General features: G+C 45.2%; 1 protein-coding gene across 1 annotated transcript in view; it reads left to right on the plus strand.

Moving 5' to 3' along the window:
- The window catches only part of shc3 (SHC (Src homology 2 domain containing) transforming protein 3), a 303,591-nt gene that overhangs the window by 187,757 nt on the left and 89,987 nt on the right, over positions 1–25,847 (plus strand). Inside the window, exon 5 of the mRNA XM_078214387.1 lies at positions 18,308–18,361. Coding sequence (XP_078070513.1) covers positions 18,308–18,361 — 54 coding nt within the window. The remainder of the gene's footprint in view (positions 1–18,307; positions 18,362–25,847) is intronic.

Below are 25,847 nucleotides of genomic sequence, written 5' to 3' on the forward strand. Positions count from 1 at the left end.
GTATGTACCATCATTTTTGCAGTGGCAAATAATGAGGTATCCAACTAACAAATTTAAATTACCTCCGATGGTGTAATTGCAACATGGTTTGAAATTCACCTTTGATGCATGTATTTCCAGAGATTGGAACTCTTGGCAGCAAAAGTGAGGCAGGCACTGCTGGCTCCCCAAGGTATACGGTTCTTTCAGTGCTCTTTGTGTGTAAGAGGTAGCAGGTGTACTTCCGCCTGGCTCCTCCAGGAAGCCTTTAGCTCTCAATTAGCCAGCCATGATCTCCAGCATTAGCCTCCCTCCAATACTCTATATTTCTGGCTTCATCTCTGCTGAATGTTGTTCCCCCTTCACACCCCACCCCATTGCCAACCTTCTCCACTCCCGATAGGAAATCTCACCTCAACCTTCGTCCCACTGGTTGCTGGTATCTCAGTGGCTGGATTTCAGGCAGGAGATTGAGATACAAAATTAGATGAGCCCTTGTCATTAAAAATCAGCAGGACCAATGCACCCCCAGTCTTGGTGGGTTTTTGGCTATTTTTGGCCTCATTTTTTAAAATACTTTTCCAATTCAATCAAATCAAGTCCAATTCAGAGTCTCAACAAGTTGAGACATTTCCGATCCAGGCTGACAAGACAGGGCAAGCGACCAAATTACCCTGTCCTGGGCCTGATCTACATGAGCCAAGCTGATTGGAGGAGGGGGAGGTTTCCTCCTCCAAGGCTTGATCTCATTTGCATCTTAGCCAAAAGGCCGAGATGCCGCTTTTAAAAACTGCTTCATATGAAACTTCAATGTAACCTAATGACCTTAACCAAGCACAGCATCCTCTTCATACTACACTTCCTCTTTTTTTTAATTTCAAAAATATACTTTATTCACAAAAAAAAACTCTCCAATAAAACATTGCAAAATGACAGATCCAAAAGTCATAAACAGTGCAAAAAAAGAATCATTTTTACAGTACAATACAGTGCTTATTTACAAAAACATTACATTTCGTTACATTTCATTTCTTAAAACTATATACATGTGTCAGAGTTTACTGTGTGCCGTTATTTTTCAGGTTGGCACACAGTTACGCAGGCCGAGGGTATTCTGCAGTTACCCGGCCCTCGGTCTGCCTCGGTTGAGACGCTTTACACGGTGGCCTTTCCCCATTGTGCCTTGGCGGCGGCTGCCCCAAGCTTGAGCGCGTCCCTGAGCACGTAGTCCTGGACCTTGGAATGTGCCAGTCTGCAACACTCGGTCGAGGACAATTCTTTCAGCTGGAAGATCAGCACGTTTCGGGCGGACCAAAGCGCGTCCTTCATTGAGTTGATGACCCTCCAGCAGCAGTTGATATTTGTCTCGGTGTGCGTCCCCGGAAACAGCCCGTAGAGCACAGAGTCCTGCGTCACCGAGCTGCCCGGGACGAACCGCGACAAATACCACTGCATCTCGTTCCAGACCTTCTTTGCAAAGGCACATTCCACAAGGAGGTGTGCGACCGTCTCATCAGCCCCGCAGCCGCTTCGAGGGCAGCGTGCGGTGAGGTTGAGACCTCGGGCGTGCATAAAGGATCTGACGGGGAGTGCCCTTCTCACCACCAGCCAAGCCAGGTCTTGGTGCTTGTTTGTGAGTTCTGGTGATGAGGCATTCTGCCAAATGACATTGACAGTCCGCTCAGGGAACCATCCGACAGGATCTGCCGTCTCCTTTTCTCTCAGGGCCTCAAGGACATTACGTGCTGACCACTGCTTGATAGCCATGTGGTCAAAGGTGTGTTTCCGGAAGAATTTCTCCACGAAGGACAGGTGCTGCGGTACGGTCCAACTACTTGGAGCGTTCCGCGGCAATGTGGCCAGACCCATCCTCCGCAACACTTGGGACAGGTAGAACCTCAAAAAATAGTGGCACTTGCTGTTACTGTACCGAGGATCTACGCACAGCTTGATGCAGCCGCACATAAAGGTGGCCATCAGGATGAGGACGGCGTTGGGAACGTTTTTCCCTCCGTTCTCTGGAGGTTTGTGCATCGCCTCCCTCCAGACACGATCCATCTTTGATCTCCAGATGAACTTGAAGATGGCCCGGGTCACTGCTGCTGCGCAGGACTTGGGGAGAGGCCACACCTGCGCCACGTACAACAACACGGACAGAACCTCGCATCGGATCACAAGGTTCTTCCCAGTGATGGAGAGGGAGCGTTGCTCCCACAATCCCAATTTTTGTCTGGCTTTGGCGATGCGCTCCTCCCAGTTTTTGGCACATGCCCCTGCCGCTCCGAACCATATCCCCAGCACCTTGAGGTAGTCTGCCCTAATGGTGAAGGGGACAAAGGATGTGTCAGGCCAGTTCCCAAAGAACATGGCCTCACTCTTACCCTGGTTGACTTTGGCCCCCGAGGCCAGCTCAAACTGCTCACAGACTCAAAGGAGCCTGCAAACAGACGAAGGATCCGAGCAGAAAACAGCCACGTCATCCATGTAGAGGGAGGCTTTACACTTCCTCATTTGAGCTCCTCCCACCTCCTCAGAAATATCAGAGTCACTGACTGTGCAGTACCAGAAAAGAGAGAATAAGGGCCATCTGAAGCATATTCTTGTGAGGTTAGGTGTGTGGCTAAATCTTACAGAAATGCTAAGTCACAAACCAACATGATTGTATTTCTCCATGGAAAGTTCAACCTTCTCGAAGATGAGATTCATGGTCAATAAATTGTTAATTTTTCACACAAAAAGCTTAATGATATGTAGAAATAAACAACAACATGGTTAGAATAGTGAAGCCTCTGTTCTCTTGGAAAGAAAAGACAAATTCTTGGCAGGAAAAGACCAGGCATGTTCTCGTGAATTAAATGTGATAAAATAAATCATATTAAACCATTCTTTTTCACATTTGGCTTGAGTTCACGCAACTTACATTGCTCTCAAACTCATGACACTAATTGCAGTAGAGGAGTTGTCTTCCATTTTTTGCACTCTAATTGAGCCCTATCCTAACTGCTGGACTTCTTGTTAAGAAAGCCTTTTCTCAGAATTAATATTATCCCATTATTTGTAGGTTATTGTGTTGGATTATTTGATTGAATGAGTTCAAAAAGAAAATATATTTTCCAGTGTTTCAGATCCACTCGTGTTGAGTTTCAACTTGTTGTGAATATTAATTGACAGGCAGGTGTAGCACCTGTCTGATTGGAGGGAACAGATCCTGTTGTGTATTGCACTAAGTGAAGCTAACGCCTGCTCAACTGCAGGCAGCCATTTTGGAACTAACTTTATTTAAAACTCCCTAACAGAGAGGGCAGCAGATAAAGAAAATAGTTTATTTATTAGTTTATTTATAGATTATGCAATATTACAAAATGCTCAGATCTTGCAATATACTACACTACATTCCACTTAATAAACAACTTCTAGATTAAAATATGAAATGATACATGTACATACGTTCCCAGAATATAATATGACTAAACTAACGTCAACAATACCTGAAGTTTTGGCATGTTGGGTTGTATAATTGTTTTTTTTGTAATCACAAACAAAATATATATGATCAATATTTCCATTGTAATTGACATGTGAAAAAAATGTTCCTTAACATCAATAAAAATATTAATATTTGATAAGAAATAGTAAGAACATTTTCTTCTTCCTTCATGCATACTTTCAATTAACCTATCTGCCTTCTTTCCCTTTATGCCTGAATATCTCATTTCCATTAGTTAGACACTGTTCTCTCCACATCTTTGGCTGTCTAACCTGAACTTTGATTTTGACTGCCAATTCCACTCAATGGTTGACACTGTGATATTGATTGATTTGCCTTGATCAAAGACCCCTGACTAACTTTGCTATCTCAGTGGATACTGTAATGCTAGCAAACTTTCAGTTTCTTTCTGATATTCAATTTGAGCTGTAAGAGGAATATGTCCTATAGGTTTGCCATGCTCTCCCTTTGTCAGATTCCCTCTTTCATCCAAATGATTTACATGACTCATGTTACAGCTGTACAGAACCTTAGTTAGGCCTCATTTAGAATACTGTGTACAATGCTGGTTCCCACACTACCAGAAGGATGTGGATGCTTTGGAGAGGGTACAGAAGATGTTTACCAGGATGTTGTCTGGTCTGGAAGGTATTAATTATGAGGAGAGGTTGGATAAACTCGATTTGTTCTCACTGGAACGACGGAGATTGAGGTTTACAAGATTATGAGTGGAATGGACAGAGTGGATAGCCAGATGCTCTTTCCTAGGGTAGAAAAGTCAAGTATCAGGGGACATAGGTTTAAGGTGCGTGGGGAAAAGTTTAGAGAAGATGTGTGAGGCAAGTTTTTACAGAGAGGGTGGTGAATGTCTGGAATGCGCTGCCCGGGGAGATGGTGAGATAGCAGCATTTAAGGGGTAACTAGACAAATACATGAATAAGATGGGAATGGGAGGATATGGACTCCATAAGTGCATATGGTTTTAGTTTAGGCAGACATCATGATTGGCGCAGTATTGGAGAGCCGTAGGACCTGTTCCTGTGCTGTACTGTTCTTTGTTCTTTGACATTGATGGATTCTAATCTTCACTTGGTACGTGGATGCATACATCTCTTTACAACAACTCCAATCACATATTTGTGTGATGATATGTACCTCTAAGAAATATGTGTATATCATGTTTTTTGTAAGGGGTATGTTTAGAATTCAGAGTTGTTTTGCAGGGTGTCTATTTGTCTAGGAAAATCTTTAAATTAGTAGCCAAGAGAACAAGATAAATACTCATTTTAAACATGGAGTGTTTGTTTAAGCAGAGATAATGTGTTTACTTGGATTCTCCCTGGGGTTTTAGAGTAGAGTTTTGATTGGCATGATTGACAGAGTCATGTGATTAATGGGAGGAGCTAAACTTGCAGGAAAGAATGGGTTTCAGTTTCATTTTGAAAAACAAAGAGAGTTGTTCCCTGGGCTGCTTGAATAACATGGACTTGAATAACTGCTTGAATAAAGCAGTGGCTTTCTCTCTCTCTGAAAAGACTCTCTAAAAGCTCCAGGGCTGGTAACCTAAGTCACAGCAAGTATGCCTGTGTTTTGCTAACTAAGTTTAAAGATGGGGTTTAAGTCTATAAGAGGAATATTACTTGAATTGGAACTCATAATGATAGGTTAGCAGTTAAGAATTCTACCTTGTCATTTTTACGTATTGTTCGATTGTTAAACGTTAAGCTAATTCATTTGTTATAATTCAACTGTGTTGATAAATAAAGTTTATTTTGATAAAAGCTTCCCAGTTAGTCAGTAGAATCGCACTTGGAGTGAAACACCTTTTCCTCATACTAATGCCAAAATAGAAAATTGTTGAGGTCTAGTCTGGTTTCACAACAGTGGTCTTTTACCATGACCTTCTGACCAGCACTACACTTTCTAAGTGGCTCATCTTCATTTTGGGCCGAAGTTTCCTTAAATTTGGCAAAATCCGATAGAGAATGGGAAAAGCATCATTGAAGCTGTTGGCATCATCAGTGGCTTTCCCCACCATACCGTTCTGGACTTAGATTGAGAAACCTTGAGGGCAGTCCCATGATGTCATGCTGGTGGGCTGGGCTCAATCTGTCAGAAACTTCATTTTTCGAAGATTAGGGTGCCATTTTTAAAAGCCACTCCCATATATAATAGTTCACTCCCCAATGTATCACCCCTCCATGGAACCATCCTCTCCCACATAACCCCCCCCCCCCCCGGCACTGACCCCTGGCACTGTACAGCCAGTGGGACGTGTCCGAGGCATGACCCTCTTCCCCCATGGGTGATGCAGTGGGAGCTCTGCTCGCCAGATGCACGCCTTGAGAACCAGTTGAGTTTCACGCCAGTCTGCCCTCAGGGTGAATGGACTTTCTTATGGGGGATGGTTCAGGCGCAGACCCTGATAATTACATGTTAATGGATGGATATGATGTTCCCAATGAATTTCAGGAAATGTGTTAAGTGACTGGCAGGGGAAGGATCATTCACATCACGCTTTTATATCAGCGTGAAATGCGATTTGGATATGTCACAAGGATTTCTGCTCCTATCGTTGAACCCTCCCAGGAGCGGAAAATCCTGGCCTTGTCTTTCTTTTCCTTTACTTTTCTACTGAGCTGAAGCGTACTAAATCTTGTCTGAGGAACATGTTTAAACACTAACTCATAAGGTTAGAGATCAGTTGTAGAATATGGGGGTTATTTTGCAGGAATTGTCTAACCTGTGTCAAAGAAAAACATGGAAAGTAGTGCCCAGTATGTCACCTAGTAAATCCTTCTGCAAAGACCTCTTCACAATCTGTACACTTGTTTCTGCTGCACCATTCAATGCTGGGTGATTATGGTGTGTTTGACTCCAGAGATATTTCACTCTCTTCCAATTATGAACAGTGGATCATATTATCTGACACCAATACTCCTGGCAATCCATAAATTACAAACCAAATTCTCAAAACCTCAAAAGATTTGTGGTATTCGGCATTGACTCAGCAATTATCCACTTGCTATCGCAATCGACCTGAACATAGCACTCGTTCCTTTCCAATGCAAATAAATCAAACATGAGAATTTTACCCTCCCCCGCTGATGGGTTTATAGGTGAGGCGGGAGGGAGGCCTTGGCCTACCCATCTGCCCTTGCTCCAATTGAGGCCCTTAAGTAGCCAATTATTGACTACTTAAGGGTTGTTTCCCACCCAGCCTCAATTTTTCAGGCTGGAGGGAGGGTTTCCAGGGTATAGGGGAAGCCTGAAAATAATCAGATTCAGGCCTTGGGCTTGAAGTGGGGTGGGGTGGGGTGGGGTGGGGTGGGGTGGGGTGGGGTGGGGTGGGGGGGAGGCGAGGGTGGTCACCTTCGTCAGCAGTCCCATTTAACATTGGGTGCCCCCCTTAACTGTAGGACTTCCTTTCCCAAACCTCCACCCAGCCCTCAGCCTCTCCACCAACATCCCAATCCCCCATCGTCTACCACTCCCAAGCCTCCCCTACCCTCTCCGCCGAGACCTCCAAAACTTATCTGTTCCTGAAATCCCTGGATTTAGGATTTGGGCACTGATTTCAATCCCAGTCTTGTTCATTGCAGCTTCTGGATCCAGATTGGCCAGCAGCTCTCAGAGGCGGGACTTCTTCCTGAGTGAAGGGTAAAAGTCCTGCCTCCAATCAATTAACACTCATTGGAGCATGTAATCGCTGTGGGACAGAAAGTGTCAGCAGAGATATGTTCCTCATCAGTTCTTCAGATGGTGAGAAGGGAAACTGCCATCTGAAAAATCTTGGCATGGGTGTAAGGAGGTGATGGCCTAGTGGTGTTATTGCAAGATTATTAATCCAGAAACTCAGTTAATGTTCTGGGAACCTGGGTTCAAATCCTGCCACGGCAGATGGTGGAATTTAAATTCAGTGAAAAATATCTGGAATTAAGAATCTACTGATGACCATGTTGATTGTCGGAAAAACCCATCTGGTTCACCAATGTCCTTTAGGGCTGGAAATCTGCCATCCTTACCTAGTCTGGCCTACGTGTGACTCCAGAGCCACAGCAATGTGATTGACTTTCAACTGCCCTCCAAGAGCAACTAGGGATAAGCAATAAATGCTGCCAGCCAGCGATGCCACATGTCCCATGAATGAATTCTAAAAATTCACCCCTGTGGTTTCCTCGTATTTGAACATGGAATGCAAGGAATCTTGGTTGGATTATTTTTCATTCTGAGACATACTTCATAACTTTTCACCTACTCTTCAATATCTCCATCTACCTTTGTATACCAAAAATAGCTTCTCAATACTGCTTTCATTCAGATTATATCCCTGTGTACTCTTGAGGAAGCTCCTCTTGCAATCTGTCTCTAAATCTTAGCGGAATAATGACTCAACTCTTAAACCTGATAGGAGAAAACCTTATTCACACAGTTTGTTTCTACGTGTGAAATACTCCTGCAATTTCTCATCATCACACTCCATCCATGGCATAATTGAGCACTTTACTAAGCACCACATCATTGTGAGTTCCTTCATTGATTTCTCTGGCAGACACTGACATGTCATTTGTGAATGTAAAATAATTTACAATAACCCAGTGGCTAGAATTGGATCAGTCTTCATGAGAAATCCCAAAAGAACATCTGCATTAGCATGATCTGCTGAGGAATTGAGCAGACTAGAAAGGCCAAAAGCTACTGGTATATTTAATGCTAATGTTTTGGTAGGATCAGTAGTACATTCTAAGATGGTGTCATATTTCCCTCTCTACTGCCCTCTCTGTTGGGGAGGTCTCTGTTGTATAATGCACTATTTAATACAAAGTATTTAAGTATTTAATATTGTACTGACAGCTTACTTTATCGGTTAGTTCTCCTTGCTTAAAGAGCACTTTCTGTTCTCTAATCACTTCTTTAATGTCAGACATATTCCTACTGATCCCTATTCTAAATAATTCAACCCAGGTTAACCATATTTTCTTCAGCCAATTCCTTCCCATTAGGGAGAATATATTCCCTCCTACCACTACTACCAATGGCAATTAATAGGATGCATCTTTGTATTCCACCCCAACACTAACTTCACCCTGACACTAGAATGCTGTTCTTGGAATAACTGGTTAGTTTCACAACAATTTTGCACAAGAGAATATGACATAGGGATTTCTTATACTCTCATTCTGTGATAGAGACAGTTACAGCTGTATCAAGAAAGTAAATTGTATATCTCCAACTTTTCTTTCATCTGTGGGCATCGGAATTTTATTTTCCCTGTTACTCTCATCCTCCTCGTGGTGTTTTTCTTGTCCTCAAATCAGCTAAACACTTGATCTTCCTGTTTTGACAACATCAATGTTTATAATATGCATACGCAAAGGGTGGAATTTTCCCGTCCTATCTGCCACGGGAATCATAGCGTGCAGGGCTGGAATATGCAAAGGTCCGTTGACCTCAGGTGGGATTTTCTGGTCTTGGGGCAAGTGGGGCCGGAAAATTCTGCCCAAAGATTTCCTTACTCCTGAACTAGTTTTAGATCCACCATGACCTTGGCCTGGTGCATTGTTGCGACCTGGAGCCGTATTGTTCCCTCTACATCTGCATGTCATTAGGATATGACTGACTTTCCTCCAGGCACAACACTTTGACTAGAAATTAGGGCATTCAAATAATTGTTGGCTACCATGACAACAGGAGCATCCAAGCTTCTGACTCTGAGACTGTGAATTTGGCTGTCGTGACCTGAATCTCTGTGAAATCTGGTGAATCTCCTCTGCCAGGTCAGAAAAAGAACTCGCTTGCAATTTGCAATTATAGGCGGAATTTTCTCAGAAAAATTCTAAGTGTTAAAAGGGCGAGCAAACGGAAGGTTTATTTGCCCGTTTTCCAGCGAGGTAAATGGTGGTAATTTACGGCACTCTGAGCAATACAGAGGTTGTAGTCTGGATCTCACCAGTAGCGGGGGGGGGGGGGGGGGGCAGGGCGGTGCGGGGTGGTGCAGGGCGGTGCAGAGTCTCAGCTGGGAAGCCAGCTGCTGAACACTAGGGACGCCTATGCACAGGCGTCCCGATCTCCCAGTACACTGTGTACACCCTGCTCCCATCCACCCGGGGGGGGCGTCAATGGCTTCCTATCCCACTGGTGAGGCCATCACATCTGGTCCCCGTTGGGGAGCATCTGTGATCCTCGCGAGTGAGGACTTCCATGTCATTAATATTGAAATATTATGAGACTACAAAGGGATGAGGGAAGCGTTGGCTAAGGTAGACTGGGAGCAAAAACTTAATGGTGGGACAATTGAGGAACAGTGGAGGACTTTCAAAGCAATCTTTCACAGTGCTCAGCAGAAGTATATACTGGTGATAAGGAAGGACTGTAGAAAAAGAGATAATCAGCCATAGATATCTAAGGAAATAAAGGAGGGTATCAAATTGAAAGAAAATGCAAACAGAGTGGCAAAGATTAGTGGGAAACTAGAGGATTAGGAAATCTTTAAAGGTCAACAGAAAGCCACGAAAAAAGCTATAAAGAAAAGTAAGATAGATTATGAGAGTAAACTAGCTCAGAATATAAAAACAGATAGCAAAGGTTTCTACAAATATATAAAACAAAATAAATTGGCTAAAGTAAACATTGGTCCTTTAAATGACGAGCAGGGGGATGTAATAACTGGAAGTGAGAAAATGGCTGATGCATTGAACAGGTATTTTGTGTCGGTCTTCACAGTGGAAGACACAAATAACATGCCAAAAATTGATGACAGGAAGGCTATGGCAGGTGAGGACCGAGAAACTATCATTATCACGAAAGAGGTAGTGTTGGGCAAGTTAATGGGGCTAAAGGTAGACAAGTCTCCTCATCCTGATGGAATGTATCCCAGGGTACTAAAAGAGATGGCTGGGGAAATAGCAAATGCACTAGTGGTAATTTACCAAAATTCCCTGGACACTGGGGTGGTTCCCGCAGATTGGAAAACAGCAAATGTGACGCCACTGTTTAAAAAAGGAGGTAAACAAAAGGCAGTTAACTATAGGCCGGTTAGCTTAACTTCTGGAGTAGGGAAAATGCTTGAATTTATCATCAAGGAAGAAATAGCGAGACATCTGGATATAAATTGTCCCATTGGTAAGACGCAGCATGGGTTCATGAAGGGCAGGTCATGTTTGACTAATTTGGTGGAATTCTTTAAGAACATTACATGTGCAGTGGACAATGGGGAACCTGTGGATGTGGTGTATCTGGATTTCCAGAAGGCATTTGATAAGGTGCCTCACCAAAGACTGCTACATAAGATAAAGATGCACAGTGTTACGGGTAACGTATTAGCATGGATAGAGGATTGGTTAACTAACAGAAAGCAAAGAGTGGGGGTAAATGGGTGTTTTTCTGGTTGGCGATCAGTGACCGGTGGTGTGCCTCAGGGATCAGTGTTGGGACCGCAATTGTTTACGATTTACATAGATGATTTGGAGTTGGGGACCAAGTGTAGTGTGTCAAAATTCACAGATAACACTAAGATGAGTGGCAGAACAAAGTGTGCAGAGGACGCTGAAAGTCTGTAAAGGGATGTAGATAGTCTAAGTGAGTGGGTGAGGGTCTGGCAGATGGAGTACAATGTTGGTAAATGTGAGGTCATCCATTTTGGTAGGAATAACAGCAAAATGGACTATTATTTAAATGGTAAAGAATTGCAGCATGCTGCTTGATGCGCGATATAACTCACGAGGCTAGAGGTACTCGGGGAAATAAAGGCTTTTATTGATTACAACAATAGAGCAACCATATATAATACACGATCCCAGACTAAAGGGTCCCAGACAGAGCAGTGACCTTTATACCTCTCCCAGGAGGCGGAGCCCGACTGGGATGTACCATAAGAACTATATTACAGGTAGAACAGCCCAACCCTAACCCCAACAGTAACATGTAGAACAGCCCAACCCTAACCCCAACAGTAACATATATACAGACTCATAGTACTGGCCAGACCCTGGCTCAGCACTACCTGGTGGGAACCAACAATGGTTCACCACATTCACCCCTCCTTTGAAAACAAAGGCCGGCGGGGTACAAAGACACAGAACAATTGTTCATCAGTCTATAAGTTCAGACGGTCTGGGGGACCGCACCGTCATTGTGACCTCCTCAACACTGGCGACGACACCGGTGTAGGCACTGAGGGTGGCGTTCTCCCCAAGGCGGTGTCCAACGGCTCCTCCAATGTCTCACGGGCCGGTAGACCCCGAGGTGGTGACAATCCGCTGAACTCGGGCACACCTTGAAGTGGCGACCATCTCCTGGACTCAGGCAAGCTGTACATGGGAGTAAAAGGGTTAAGTGATGGTCCCGATGCTGCCCGCGCCGTGTCAGGAGGGGAAACAATAGTTGGGGGGTCTCTAACAGGAGGTATGGGAGCGACAGGGGTTTCCAAGCCCCCTGCTGGCGCCAGGTCTCGAATCGAGACCGTGTCCTCTCGCCCGTCAGGGTATGCCACATAGGCATACTGAGGGTTGGCGTGGAGGAGATGGACCTGTTCAACCAAAGGGTCGGACTTGCGGGTCCTAACACGTCGCCGCAGGAGGACAGCTCCTGAGTACGTCAACCAAGACGGTAATGAGGTCCCAGAGGAAGACTTCCGAGGGAATGAAAACAGTCTCTCATGGGGAATAGCGTTGGTTGCCGTACACAGGAGTGAGCGTATGGAGTGGAGCGCATCAGGGAGCACCTCTTGCCAATGGGAGACTGGAAGGCCTTTAGACTTCAACGCCAGTAAGACAGCCTTCCAGACTGTAGCATTCTCACGTTCAACCTGTCCGTTACCCCTAGGGTTGTAGCTCGTGGTTCTACTAGAGGCAATCCCGTATGAGAGCAGGTATTGCCTCAAGTCATCGCTCATGAACGACGAGCCCCTATCACTGTGGATGTAACAGGGGTAACCGAACAGGGTGAAAAGATCACGAAATGCCTTGATAACCGTGGCAGCAGTCATATCAGAACAGGGAATGACAAAAGGGAATCGTGAGTACTCGTCAACCACATTGAGGAAGTACACGTTCCGATCTGTCGAGGGAAGGTGGCCCTTAAAATCCACACTCAGTCTTTCGAAGGGACGAGTGGCCTTAACGAGTTGTGCCCTGTCAGGTCGGTAAAAGTGCGGTTTGCATTCCGCGCATACCCGGCAGCTTCTGGTTATGGACCTGACATCCTCCACCGAGTAGGGTAGATTTCGGGCTTTTATGAAGTGGTAGAGCCGAGTGACCCCCGGATGGCAGAGGTCATTGTGGAGAGCCTGCAATCGATTCTCCTGCATACTAGCGCATGTTCCACGCGACAGGGCATCCGAGGGCTCGTTGAGTTTCTCTGGACGATACATGATGTCGTAATTATAGGTGGAGAGTTCGATTCTCCACCTCAAGATCTTATCGTTCTTGATCTTGCCCCGTAACGTGTTATTGAACATGAACGCCACGGACTGCTGGTCCGTGAGCAGGGAGAACCGTTTTCCCGCCAAGTAATGGCGCCAATGCCGGACGGCCTCCACAATGGCCTGGGCCTCCTTTTCCACTGCCGAATGTCGAATTTCGGGGCCTTGGAGGGTGCGAGAGAAACAGGCGACGGGCCTGCCCGCCTGGTTAAGTGTGGCAGCCAGGGCGAAATCCGATGCATCACTCTCCACCTGGAAGGGGATGGACTCATCGATAGCGTGCATCGTGGCTTTCGTGATGTCGGCTTTTAGTTTTTCAAAGGCCAAACGAGCCTCTGGTGCTAGGGGAAAAGAGGTAGACTTGATGAGCGGACGGGCTTTGTCCGCGTAATTGGGAACCCACTGTGCGTAGTAAGAGAAGAAGCCTAAGCATCTTCTCAGTGCTTTTACGCTAGTGGGCAGGGGAAGTTCGAGGAGGGGACGCATACGGTCTGGATCAGGGCCAATGACCCCGTTTTCCACCACGTATCCGAGGATAGCTAGGTGGCGCGTGCGAAATACACACTTCTCCCTGTTGTAGGTCAGATTCAGGCGAGATGCAGTGTGTAGGAATCTAAGAAGGTTGGCATCGTGGTCCTGCTGGTCATGGCCGCAGATGGTGACGTTATCCAGGTACGGGAAGGTAGCCCGCAGCCCGTTCTGGTCCACCATTCGGTCCATAGCACGCTGGAAGACCGAGACCCCATTCGTGACACCAAAAGGAACCCTTAGAAAATGGTACAAGCTACCATCCGCCTCAAAAGCCGTGTATTGTCGGTCCTCTGGGCGAATGGGGAGCTGGTGGTAAGCAGACTTTAGGTCGATGGTGGAGAACACCCGGTACTGCGCAATCTGGTTGACCATGTCAGATATGCGCGGGAGGGGATACGCATCCAGCTGCGTGTATCTGTTAATGGTCTGACTATAGTCTATGACCATCCGGGGTTTGTTCCCACTCTTGACCACCACGACCTGCGCTCTCCAAGGACTAGCGCTAGGTTGTATGATCCCTTCCTTGAGGAGCCGCTGAACCTCAGATCGAATGAAGATCCGATCCTCAGCGCTGTAACGCCTGCTCTTAGTCGCGATGGGCTTGCAGCCTGGCACGAGATTCTGGAATAAAGAGGGTGTGGTAATCCTGAAAACATTTCAACCAGTGGTCGAAGGTGTTCGAGGCGCCCGCCGCACGTGGATCCAACGTAAGCCGTTCGGGTTTAAGCATTTGCTCCATGTTCTCTGTGTCGTTTTTTTTTCAACGAAGAGATTTCAATTGTAGTCAACAAAATTGATGCGCGATATAACTCACGAGGCTCGAGGTACTCGGAGAAATAAAGGCTTTTATTGACTACAACAATAGAGCTACCATATATAATACACGATCCCAGACTAAAGGGTCCCAGACAGAGCAGTGACTTTTATACCTCTCCCAGGAGGCGGAGCCCGACTGGGATGTACCATAAGAACTATATTACAGGTAGAACAGCCCAACCCTAACCCCAACAGTAACATGTAGAATAGCCCAACCCTAACCCCAACAGTAACATATATACAGACTCATAGTACTGGCCAGACCCTGGCTCAGCACTACCTGGTGGGAACCAACAATGGTTCACCACACTGCTGTGCAGAGGGATCTGGGTGTCCTTGTGCAAGAATCACAAGGAGTTGGTTTGCAGGTGCAGCAGGTAATTAAGAGGGCAAATGGAATTTTGTCCTTCATTGCTAGAGGGATGGAGTTTATGTTGCAGCTGTATAAGATGCTGCTCAGGCCACATCTGGAGTACTGTGTACAGTTTTGGTCTCCTTACTTGAGAAAGGATATACTGGCACTGGAGGGGGTGCAGAGGAGATTCACTAGGTTGATTACGGAGTTGAGAGGGTTGGCTTTTGAGGAGAGACTGAGTAGTCTGGGGCTATATTCATTGGAATTCAGAAGAATGAGGAGAGATCTTATAGAAACATATAAGATTATGAAGGGAATAGATAAGATAGAAGCAGGGAAGTTGTTTCCACTGGTGGGTGAAACTAGAACTAGGGGGCATAGCCTCAATAAGGGGAAGCAGATTTAGGACCGAGTTGAGGAGGAACTTCTTCACACAGAGTTGTTCATCTGTGGAATTCCCTGCCCAGTGAAGCAGTTGAGGCTACCTCATTGAATGTTTTTAAGGCAATGATAGATAAACTTTTGAACAATAAAGGAATTAAGGGTTATGGTGAGCGGGCGGGTAGGTGGAGCTGAGTCCACGAAAAGATCAGCCATGATCCTATTGAATGGTGGAGCAGGCTCGAGGGGCCAGATGGCCTACTCCTTCTCCGAGTTCTTATGTTCTTATTAAATCAGCCTTGTGTCCTCCCTGGGTGTGAGGCTGATTTCGGCGGCAGAACGGGGCCGGCAATATTGCGGAAGGCGGGAAATCGGGCGCAAACCCGATTTTTCACCTCTCGCTCATATTTCCCATCCTGCTACACTTCTCAACCAGCGCGGCGGGACGTAAAAATCCCACCCAATATCTTTCTGTCATCTCTATGGCTGTGGCCTCATTGCAGGCTTTCTTCCATATCAGTTCATTGTCTTTGTTCAAAAGCTTGGCCTGCATTTTATGGTTCTTTAAGCCTGCCATGACTGTGTCTCAAAGGTTAATTTCTAAATTCGCACTATAATGATAGTGACGAGAGGGTATTTTTAATTTGAGAATGTAATCTCACTTGGCAACTGCTTCCTTTCATAGAATGCAACTCTCGGTGCCATCTCGTTCTTAGTCATGCCATAATATGAATCCAGAATCTCATTAATTTTGAACATAGTACAGGGGTCTCATGGGCAACATTGGTTAGACACCATCTCAAAAGCATCTGGCCCCATCACAGTGAGGAAATCATTTGGTCCTTTATCCTTCAGCCAAATGTGAAACCTTCTTTGTTAGGATTGAATTTCCCCATTGCCCCCAAATACATCTTCAGTGTCATTTTTTTCAATTGCGTTCTGTGCTGACTCACTGTGTTCCTGCATATGGAGCAATCTTCCACAATGTTCAAATTTCCTCAAAATCAACTTCGAGTTCCAAAATTGTGTCACAATGTTCTTCAGTCCTTGATGGTCCTCTCGTAATTAATTGTTTTTATTCTGGGTTGATCTTTTCCCTTTCCCACATTTAAACCTTATACCATGATCACTACTCCCAAAATTTTCCCTTGCTGACATTTGACCCACATCATTCCCCAGAACCAGACCATCAATGCTTCCTACCTCATTGGACTGGAAATGTACTGACGTTGAAAATTCTCCTGAACATAATTCAGAAGCTCTTCCCTCCCTCCCTCTGCCCTTTCACTATCCCAGGCTATATTAGGATAATTACAGGCTTCTATAATCACTATCCCAATAGTTTTTGAATCTCTCTGTACAGCCACTGTAAACCTAATTTATACCCTATTACATTCCTTCTCACTCTAACCCCACCTAATGCCTTAGTATTTCTTACTTTAATGCTATCTGTCTCTCCCAATCCCTCCTGATTATTCTTTCAAATGTTACATCCTGATTTCTCTCCCCTGCCAACTTAGTTTTAACCTTTGCCAATGGCAATCACCTCATAAGGTCAGATCCAGGCTCTGTTCAGGTGCAACCCTTCTGGCTTCTACAGGCCCTCATTCCCCCAACACTGGTTTCAACTGTGATGTATATATAAATATATAGAATGTTGATGTTAGGGGTGCGGACTGTCCCTTTAAGGGTGTGGGTCAGGTGGGTAATTAGCTCCTCCTAGTGTGAGACCCTGTTGGGTAGTCTTAGACCCGACCGTGAATGAGTGCACAGCTTAAATAAAGAGCTCCCAGTGTTCAAGTTATCAAGCTTACCTTGTGATTCCTTATGCACCCTTAGTCCATAGGGGCATACATAATACCAATGTCCAAAGAATCTACAGCCTTTCTCCTCCACCATGTCTCTAGTCATCTATTCGGGCGGCACGGTAGCACAGTGGTTAGCACCACTGCTTCACAGCTCCAGGGACCTGGGTTCGATTCCCGGCTTGGGTCACTGTCTGTGTGGAGTTTGCACATTCTCCTCGTGTCTGCGTGGGTTTCCTCCGGGTGCTCCGGTTTCCTCCCACAGTCCAAAGATGTGTGGGTTAGGTTGATTGGCCATGCTAAAATTGCCCCTCAGTGTCCTGAGATGCGTAGATTAGAGGGATTAGCGGGTAAAATATGTAGGGATATGGGAGTAGGGCCTGTGTGGGATTGTGGTCGGTGCAGACTCGATGGGCCAAATGGCCTCTTTCTGCACTGTAGGGTTTCTATGATTCTATTCATCTGTTCATTCTCTGTTTGTGCAGTCACTAATGCATGGCACCATGGAGTCATTTGAAGATGACCACCTTTGAGATCCTGCTTGATAGTTTCTTTCCTAGTTTCCTAAAATCTGCCTGTAGGACCTCGACCCTCAATGTATCTATGTTGTTGGCACCAATATGTGCCACGAGTTCTGGCTCTTCACCCTTCTCCTCAGGTGCTCTACAGCCACTCAATAATATTTTTGACCCTGGCACCAGGGAGGAAATATACTACCCTGGATTCATGTCTGCAGGACAGAAATCCTCTCTGTTTCCCTAACTATTGAATCCCCTATCACTATTGTTTTTCCATTCTTCTTCCTGACACTAACCCCACCCCATCCCACAGAGCTAAGTCACTGGTTGGCGGGACAGATTCTCTCAGTGGACTACTTCGGTACCTGCCTGGTCTTCCTCAACTGCCTGAGGGGCAGCCATTCCCTCTCTGCTTGCAAACACTTGATCTTTGGTGTGACCACATCCAGGAATGTGCTGTCCACGCAACTCAGCCTCAGCCAGGGAGGTCTTGCCAATAGGATATGTTGGAAATGATGGTAAAGAAGGGCACTGGCTTCTTTATTAGTGAGAGAATCATGGACAACATTTGAGATTGATACATAAGTATATTTATCATGCCAATTAATGCTTTACTGCTGGATTAGTGTACACATATCTGGCATTGTTCTTACTGTAACATTCTAATCACCTACAGAGACCTTAGAGTCATGTTGAATTTCGCTGAGATGGTACTGATGTGACAACGAGACTCAACACTACACAGAATTGCTTTTTGCCAGCTCCTTGAAAGCAGATTCCTATTTCAGATAATATTTCTTCCAGCAATGCTGGAAAGTGGTTGGAGAGATAGGTTCAGTATGATTGATGATATTATTTGATCATATTGCTATCCCTTTGTGTGTGTGCCTCCACTGGTTCTTGATTCACAAACTTTACCATTTAGATATTACTTATTATATCCTAGTTTATAAGGTCTCTCAAGGGAGGAGCCCTCTGATTAATGTTTTTGTGTTTTTGGTTCTGATCCAACAGATTATAGCAAATCATCATATGCAGTCCATTTCCTTCGCATCTGGCGGTGATCCGGTAAGGCATTACTTGATTTCAGCTACAGCCTAAGCCAGGATTTATATTTTATTGTGTTAAGAAAAAGCGATAAGCGTGACAGCCCTTATTTTTTTTATTCAGGAAACTTTCAATGTTTTCTTTGGCACTCGATCTTTCTTCATAAGCACTTGACTGGCAAAAGTAAATCCTTTCCTTTTGAAGTGATTGAAACGCAGAAAGATACACATCTATCATTACTTTATACCAAATTAATTTGATAGTTCAATAAGAAAGTTTGTTCTTTAAAGGTAACCCGCAAAAAATTCGCACAATCACCTCTTACAGTATCAGCTAGATTTAATTTAGTTGCAGTTGCGGACTTTTGCTTTTGCATTGTTTCCACAGTTGGTTTAAAGTGGGTAAGTTCAGAGAATGAAAAACAAACATTAAATCAAGCATCAATGTCTGTCTGACTCAGGTTTGGTTTAGGGTTACCAACGAAAGTAAAAGACATAATTGATACCAATTGCTAAATGCCACTAACACATTATAAAAGTATTATGGCAGAATGTTAATAAATCAAATACATCAATGGCAGTAATTGCTATGCTAAGTCTGTGTAATCGTGACACGATGGCACAGTGATTAGCACTGCTGCCTCACAGCGCCAGGGACCTGGGTTCAATTCCTGGCTTGGGTCACTGTCTGTGCAGAGTCTCCCCATGTGTGCGTGGGTTTCCTCCGGGTGCTCCGGTTTCCTCCTGCAGTCCGAAAGATGTGCTGTTTAGGTGGATTAGCCATGCTAAATTCTCCCTCAGTGTACCCGAACAGACGCCGATGTGTGGCGACTAGGGGATTTTCACAGTAACTTCATTGTAGTGTTAATGTAAGCCTACTTGTGACACGAATAAATAAAAAACTTTAAAATTCAATAATGTGCTAAATAGAGTTGATTTTTAAATGCTTTGTATGGTTCAAGTTTCCTTTTGGATTGTGCCTTCTATACTTTGAGAGGCTAGGGGGAATGTTGATTTTTTCTTGAGGCTGTATAATATGGGTGTTTGCAGAACTGCAGTCAAAAATCTGATTTAAGTGCATTACAGCAGTGTTTCCCAAACTTTTCGATCCACGGAACTCCTAGTGACCTCCCAAGAGCATGAGGGAACCCCAAGCATCCTCAATGTCGAAGCTCCTTTTTTGCCATGAAATAGGTGTGAACACAGAAATCAAATGTGAACAAGTCTTTTCTAGCTATATCTATGCATTTACTAGCAATTACTAGCAATTAGGAAGAGGCGCACAGTGACAAATACATTCACCAGCTACATGGCCTCCTCACATTAACCTTTGACCAAACGACCCTCCCATGGTCCCTTAATATCCACCCCTGGCAGTAGTATCCACTTTAGAGGTGGGTAATAATTAAAATGTCATCTTATTTTAAAAATACCTCAAGTCTTACCCTTTGTCATTTTTAATGGGAGGAGTGATACTGGAAAGCTGATTCTCATTTTGGACACCCTCACCTCACTGTCTCACACACATACTCATGTCTCTCGCTCACATTCACACACATACACACCTCACTCACCTCTCTCTCTCTCTCACACACACTCATCCCCCTCTCTCCCACACACACTTATCCCTTTCCCTCTCTCACACACTCCTCCTTTCTCTCACACACACACTCCCCCTCTCCTCTCACACACTCACCCCTCTCACTCACACATAGTCATTTCTCACACACATCACTCTCTCTCACAGACACACACATCTCATCACCTCCATCTCTCTTTCCCTCTTTCACACACACACATACTAGTCAGCCTATCAGCATCCAGTGCTCCAAGCTTTGCTCTGATTGGCCTATTTGATTTCTCTAATTATTTCCAAACTTTGCACATTCAAATTGGCATTTGCTACCAACTTCACGGAGCCCTGGAGACCCTTTATAGACCCACAGGGGTCCGTAGGCCCTGCAACACAGAGTCATGCAAGCCTTCCCAACTCTCCATCATTCTCCCCAGACATTCAGGGAACACATACAACACACACACACAATATTACTACAATATATGGATGTAAGTTGATCTGTACCATAACTGTTGGCAATCAAACAAAACAGACAATTAACACGAGCAAGGAAAATTATTGCATCATCCCCACTCTATTAAATTGCCATTGCAAATAACACACTGCCATTAAATTAAACTGTCAGGTATTCCCCCAACAACCAGGCATTGAGTACCATTCCTTAAAGGTAATCAGGAATCGGATCTTCCTCCAGCATGTTAGCAGCAATTGGATGTCTTCCCCATTAGGTTGTGAGGAGTTGGCTGTCCCTGCAGAGAAGGAGAGCTCAAGCGGTGTACCTCTAACCAATTTAATTGTGCATATACCAGGATCAAAACCATAAAAGGCCCTGCAAAGTCCATGTGCACTCTCACCCATGGCCTGTCTGGCTACCCCCATGGGTACTAAGAGTGCTGAAGGAGGAAGCTTTTGATTCTCTTGGCATAGATGCCTCAGATTGCTTGGAATTGGATCCTCCCACCTACTCGATAAATAGGACTGAAATTTTTAAGACAAATAAACAGCCAGCTGCTTGTCAGTTATCCTGAGCTGGATTTTACATGCTGTTGTGTTCCCAGCTCCCTCTCCCGACCAAAAATCAAAGCAACTTTAACTGTTCAGAAGTGAGACTTCCGTCCCCATTTGGGAGGAAGTTCCCACCACAGAGAGCTTTGGCCAATCTGATTGACTGGTAGCAATGTAATCGCTGCAACATTAGAATCTAGAGGTGGCCCCTGCTGGGACTACAGCCAGTCAGTCCCGAAGAAAGAAGACTGATGGAGCCTAGATTTAAAGGTAAGTGTAATAACCTCGCCCACACCAGTCCTCCAGTATAACACAGCTTTATTAAAACAAAGGAAAGGCTATGCACGCGGCTTACAACAAATTGAGGCCTGTGCTCTGGACCTACATAACCCCAGTCCAGGCTTCAAGTGCTGGTTTTAAACTCCCACCACTTGTCTCTCATTGGGCAAGCTCCCACTCCCCCAAAAGGAAAACCTAGATTCCACGAGGAGATTTATTAATGACATTCCTTTTCCTTCATGACTACTATCACAGCCCTCCCCCCTGCAAGTCCACAACTCCCCCAGTACCCCTGCTGGCAGGGAGTTATTTTCACTGCTTAGCAACCGGTTTAAAGACAGCCAGAGGTGCCACCAGATTTGGAGGCGTGAACCTAATCAGGGCTTTTGTTTTCAGAGGGAATGCCAAAGGGTCACCAACACGAGTTTAAAGTTTAAAAAGTTTAAAGTTTATTTATAGTCACAAGTAAGGCTTACATTAACACTGCAATGAAGTTACTGTGAAATTCCCCTAGTCGCCACACTCCAGCGCCTGTTCGGGTGCACTGAGGGAGAATTTAGCATGGCCAATGCACCTAACCAGCACATCTTTCAGAGTGGGAGGAAACCGGAGCACCCGGAGAAAACCCACGCAGACACGGGGAGAACGTGCAGACTCCAACAGACAGTGACCCAAGCCGGGAATCGAACCCAGGTCCCTGGCGCTGTGAGGCAGCAGTGCTAACCACTGTGCCACTATGCCACCCGTTCCTCTTCACAGTTTGTTTTGTTCAGGGCACCTGCTTCCTCAGCTTCCATCTCTGAGTTTGTTTCTTTGTTGTCTGGAAGAATGGGCTGCGGGTAGCCCTGATCTGTTGACCTGTACTGGTAGCGGCCCTCTCTGCGAAGGGAAGAAAAGCTTGCTTTACATTGGGTGGATCCCCTGTGCCTCAGGTGGTCTAGGTGTTTTTTCATGACCTTCTCCTGGACCTTCACCTTGTAGGACACCAGCCTCATCTTTTCTATCACCTTTCCAGGAACCCAGCCAGGACCACCTCCGAAGTTCCTCACGTAAACTTGACCATTTATTTCAAAAGTCCTCTCTGCACTTGCAGAGTCCTCATTTATTTTCTGGATCTCTTATCTAGACTCCACCCTCGCCGCCTGGTTTGGAAATAGTAGGCTTATTCTTGTGTGAAGCCGACATACCATGAGTTGTTCTGCTGGAGCGATTCCTGCCGTAGTGTGTGAGGCTGTTCTATAATCAAATAAAAAATGTGCCAATTTCATCTCTAGAGGTGCTGCTGGTGGTTTCTTCCTGCCAGTTTTAAACATTCGCACTGCCCATTCCACCAGCCTACTTAAGGATGGGTGGTAAGGCGCCATTTTAATATTGCCATTAAAAGCATGACATTTTGGAACTCACTACTGGTGAAGGCAGTGCTGTTGTTGGACATCAAGACTTCTGGCATGCCATATTTACAGAAGCTCTGTCTTAGCTTCTCTGTTGTGATGTGTAAAGTAAGCGAGCTAGCGGGGTACCTCTAACCAATTTAATTGTGCATCTATCAGGATCAAAGACATGGAGCCCATAAAAGGCTCTGCAAAGTCCATGTGCACTCTTATCCTTGGCCTGCACAGCCACTCCCATGTGTGTCAAGAGGCAGAAAGAGGAAGCTTTTGATTCTCTTGGCATAGATCTTGGCCTTATGAAGTCTGTTTATCCGAGTCAAATTGAGTTTGTGTCTATATATGCCCTGTTTGTGAACACAACTCGTCACTCACCTGAAGAAGGAGTGATACTCCGAAAGCTTGCGCTACCAAATAAACCTGTTCGACTTTAACCTGGTGTTGTGAGACTTCTTACTATCCAAGTCAAGGCCAGGCTTCCAGACCTAGCTCCTGGCCAGCATTTTCATTTTTGATATTTCAGGGCGGCCACTATGTAGTTCCTTGAGTATCAAGGAAGAGACAACCACTCAGGACCCCCAGAGAATTATATCATCCTCCACACTGAGCTCATCCTTTTTAGTCAAGGGGGGCTTCATCTCTTCCGAAGATTGTCCTCGAAGTTCACCATTCAAGATCATGTGTTTCATTTTGGGTCTCTTTGCATCCAGATCCTAATCTGCTTTGCAGATAACGGTAGAGTCTTTAAAAGTTTTAAAGTAATCACCACTTCTCCTGCCAGGAGGGAGTAAGGCTCACGGGCTGTGGAAGGTGACTCAAAGCATTGGCACTGGTTATTTGGGTCCCGGAGTGATGCTGCAAAAGGTATTCTTAAACAGCAAGTAGCAGAGACCAGTGGAGGAAATAGTGAGGATTGCTTTATCCTCTTTGAATAGTGCAAATAGAGGTTTGTGGTCTGTCACTATTATAAAGTGCCCACAGTAGATGTACCAATGCTTTTTTATACGCTAAAGATCACTGCCAATCCCCCTTTCTCAACTTGCGAGTACCTCCACTCGGCATCTGAGAGGATGCATATGCTATGGCTCGTTCTGCTCCACCTTTCCAACAATGTGAAAGCACAGCCCCGGGATTGCATCGCGCGTCAGGATGAGTTCCTTCTTAGGATCAAAATGGGCTAACAGCTTTGATGACAATAATTGTTTTACCTTGTTGAAGGCCTCAGCCTGGGATGTCTTCCATGAGCATCACTGATGCTTCCGCAGCAGGGCGTGCAAGAGGGCCAGTAAAGTATCCAAGTCCTAAATGAATTTCATGAATCCTAAGAAGGATTTTAACTCTGGTATTTTTCCATGATGGTGCCGCCTTGATGGTCCTTACTTTCCCTTCTACAGGTTGTAAACCTTTTGCATCCACCCAATAACCCAAATAAATCACTTCCTTTACCTGAAAGGCACATTTTTCTCCCTTTATGTGTGTCCCAGTTCTTTTTAGCACCTCTTCCAGGTTCAGTAAGTGGTCTTGTTCTGAGGCAGCCGTGACCAGGACATTGTCCACTTTACTGCCACTTTAGATACGCCCTGGAGTATGTTCTCCAACGTCCGCTGGAATATAGCACACGCCAGTGAGACCCCGAAGACTAGGTGAGTACATTCATATGAGCCCTTTGTACTTTTGGGATACCTAATCTAGTTCGAGTTGATGATAAGTAAACGTCTGGCCACCAGCTAGTTTGATGTACAAGTCCTCAATCCTAGGCATCGGGTACCTGTCTAATTTAAAGACCCATTAACTTATAATCCCCATAAATGCGGACTGATTTATCCAGCTGGAGGACAGGGATGATAGGTGCAGCCCACTCCTTAAGTTGTATGGGTCTTATAATGCCTAGATCTTCAAGATGCCCGAGTTCAGTCTCCACTTTCTCTAATAGGGAGTAAGGAACAGGTCTTGCTCTATAATATCTGGGCGCGGCATCAGGGTCAACATAAATTTTGGCTTGGGCCTCTCTTATCTTCCCAAGCCCTTCCTGAAAACCTTCAAGATATCTGTTAATAACTTCATACAGCCCTCCCTCGTTTAGCTGGAAGATCTCCAACTAATTTGACTGGATTTGCTGGAGCCAATCTCTCCATATCAAGCCCAGCCCTTGCCCACTCATGACAACAAATGGGAATTGGGCTGATTGCTGTCTTGTAGGTCACTGGGGTCATTGTATTGCCCTTTATCCTTAGTGGTTCACCTGTCTCGGTGGCTTGTCTGGACTTTGTGGTTTCCAGTTTCAAAAGTTGAATCCCGGTTTGGAGTTAGTTATGTGCCTGCTCCCCGATAATGGAAACTGCAGTTCCTGTGTCCATTTCCATTTTCAATGGGTGTCCATTTACCAGCAGTTCTATTATTATAGGGGAGACCTTGGTCATAATAATATGATTTAGTTGCATTGCTTCTTGCTCTGGCAGTGGATGTATCTCCAAGGTACAGGCCGGTACTGGCCGTGGCCTCTTTCTGGAGCAACATACATTTTGTCTACTCCTGTAACTGTGTCTTGGCTGAGTTGCTTGGCTGTGCCTACATCAGTCTGACTTTGACACTTGCAACCTTCCAGAGTATGATCTCCTGCACATTTGGGGATATCATTGCATTTCCTCAACTATGGTGATATGAGCTGGGCTCTGATATTGTAGTGGAAATTCTGATGCCTTACTTGCCTCTGATGGGCTCCCAAAACAAAAGTACACCCCACTTCCTGGCTGACAGAAAACCCCACTGTGCAAGCTGCCAGGCTACCCTGCCTTCCCTCTACCTTCCCCGCCATACATAAAATAGCAGCTGAGATCAAATAATGACCACTAAAATTAGCTAAAGGATGGGTCAGCAGCCTGATGCCTTCCTTGCCCATTGTAATATGGGAGAAAGGTTGGAGGTGGACAGGAAGGTGGTGGGAAGACCATCTGCTTTATTTTACGAGTTCCCCCAACTTCAAATACACTTATGGTGGGCCGTAAGATCCAGCGCCATGTTACCAATAGGTTGGGCTGGTGAAAGACAGAGAAAATGTTGATCATGATGGCAGTCATGGGATGTGGAAAATAGCTGACAGATATTGTGCCCATGCGTGTAACTTATTTTTGCCATCAGAACTAAATCTATGTTTGAAGTCCAATGAAGTGGGTAATTTTAGATACCTCCGAGACTACAACCCAAATGTATCTCCAATGGTTTCTGCAAGTTATGCAACAGGCACATGAAGAAATGAAAAA

The sequence above is a fragment of the Mustelus asterias genome, chromosome 6, assembly GCF_964213995.1.
Source record: "Mustelus asterias chromosome 6, sMusAst1.hap1.1, whole genome shotgun sequence".
In the NCBI taxonomy this organism is placed as follows: domain Eukaryota; kingdom Metazoa; phylum Chordata; class Chondrichthyes; order Carcharhiniformes; family Triakidae; genus Mustelus; species Mustelus asterias.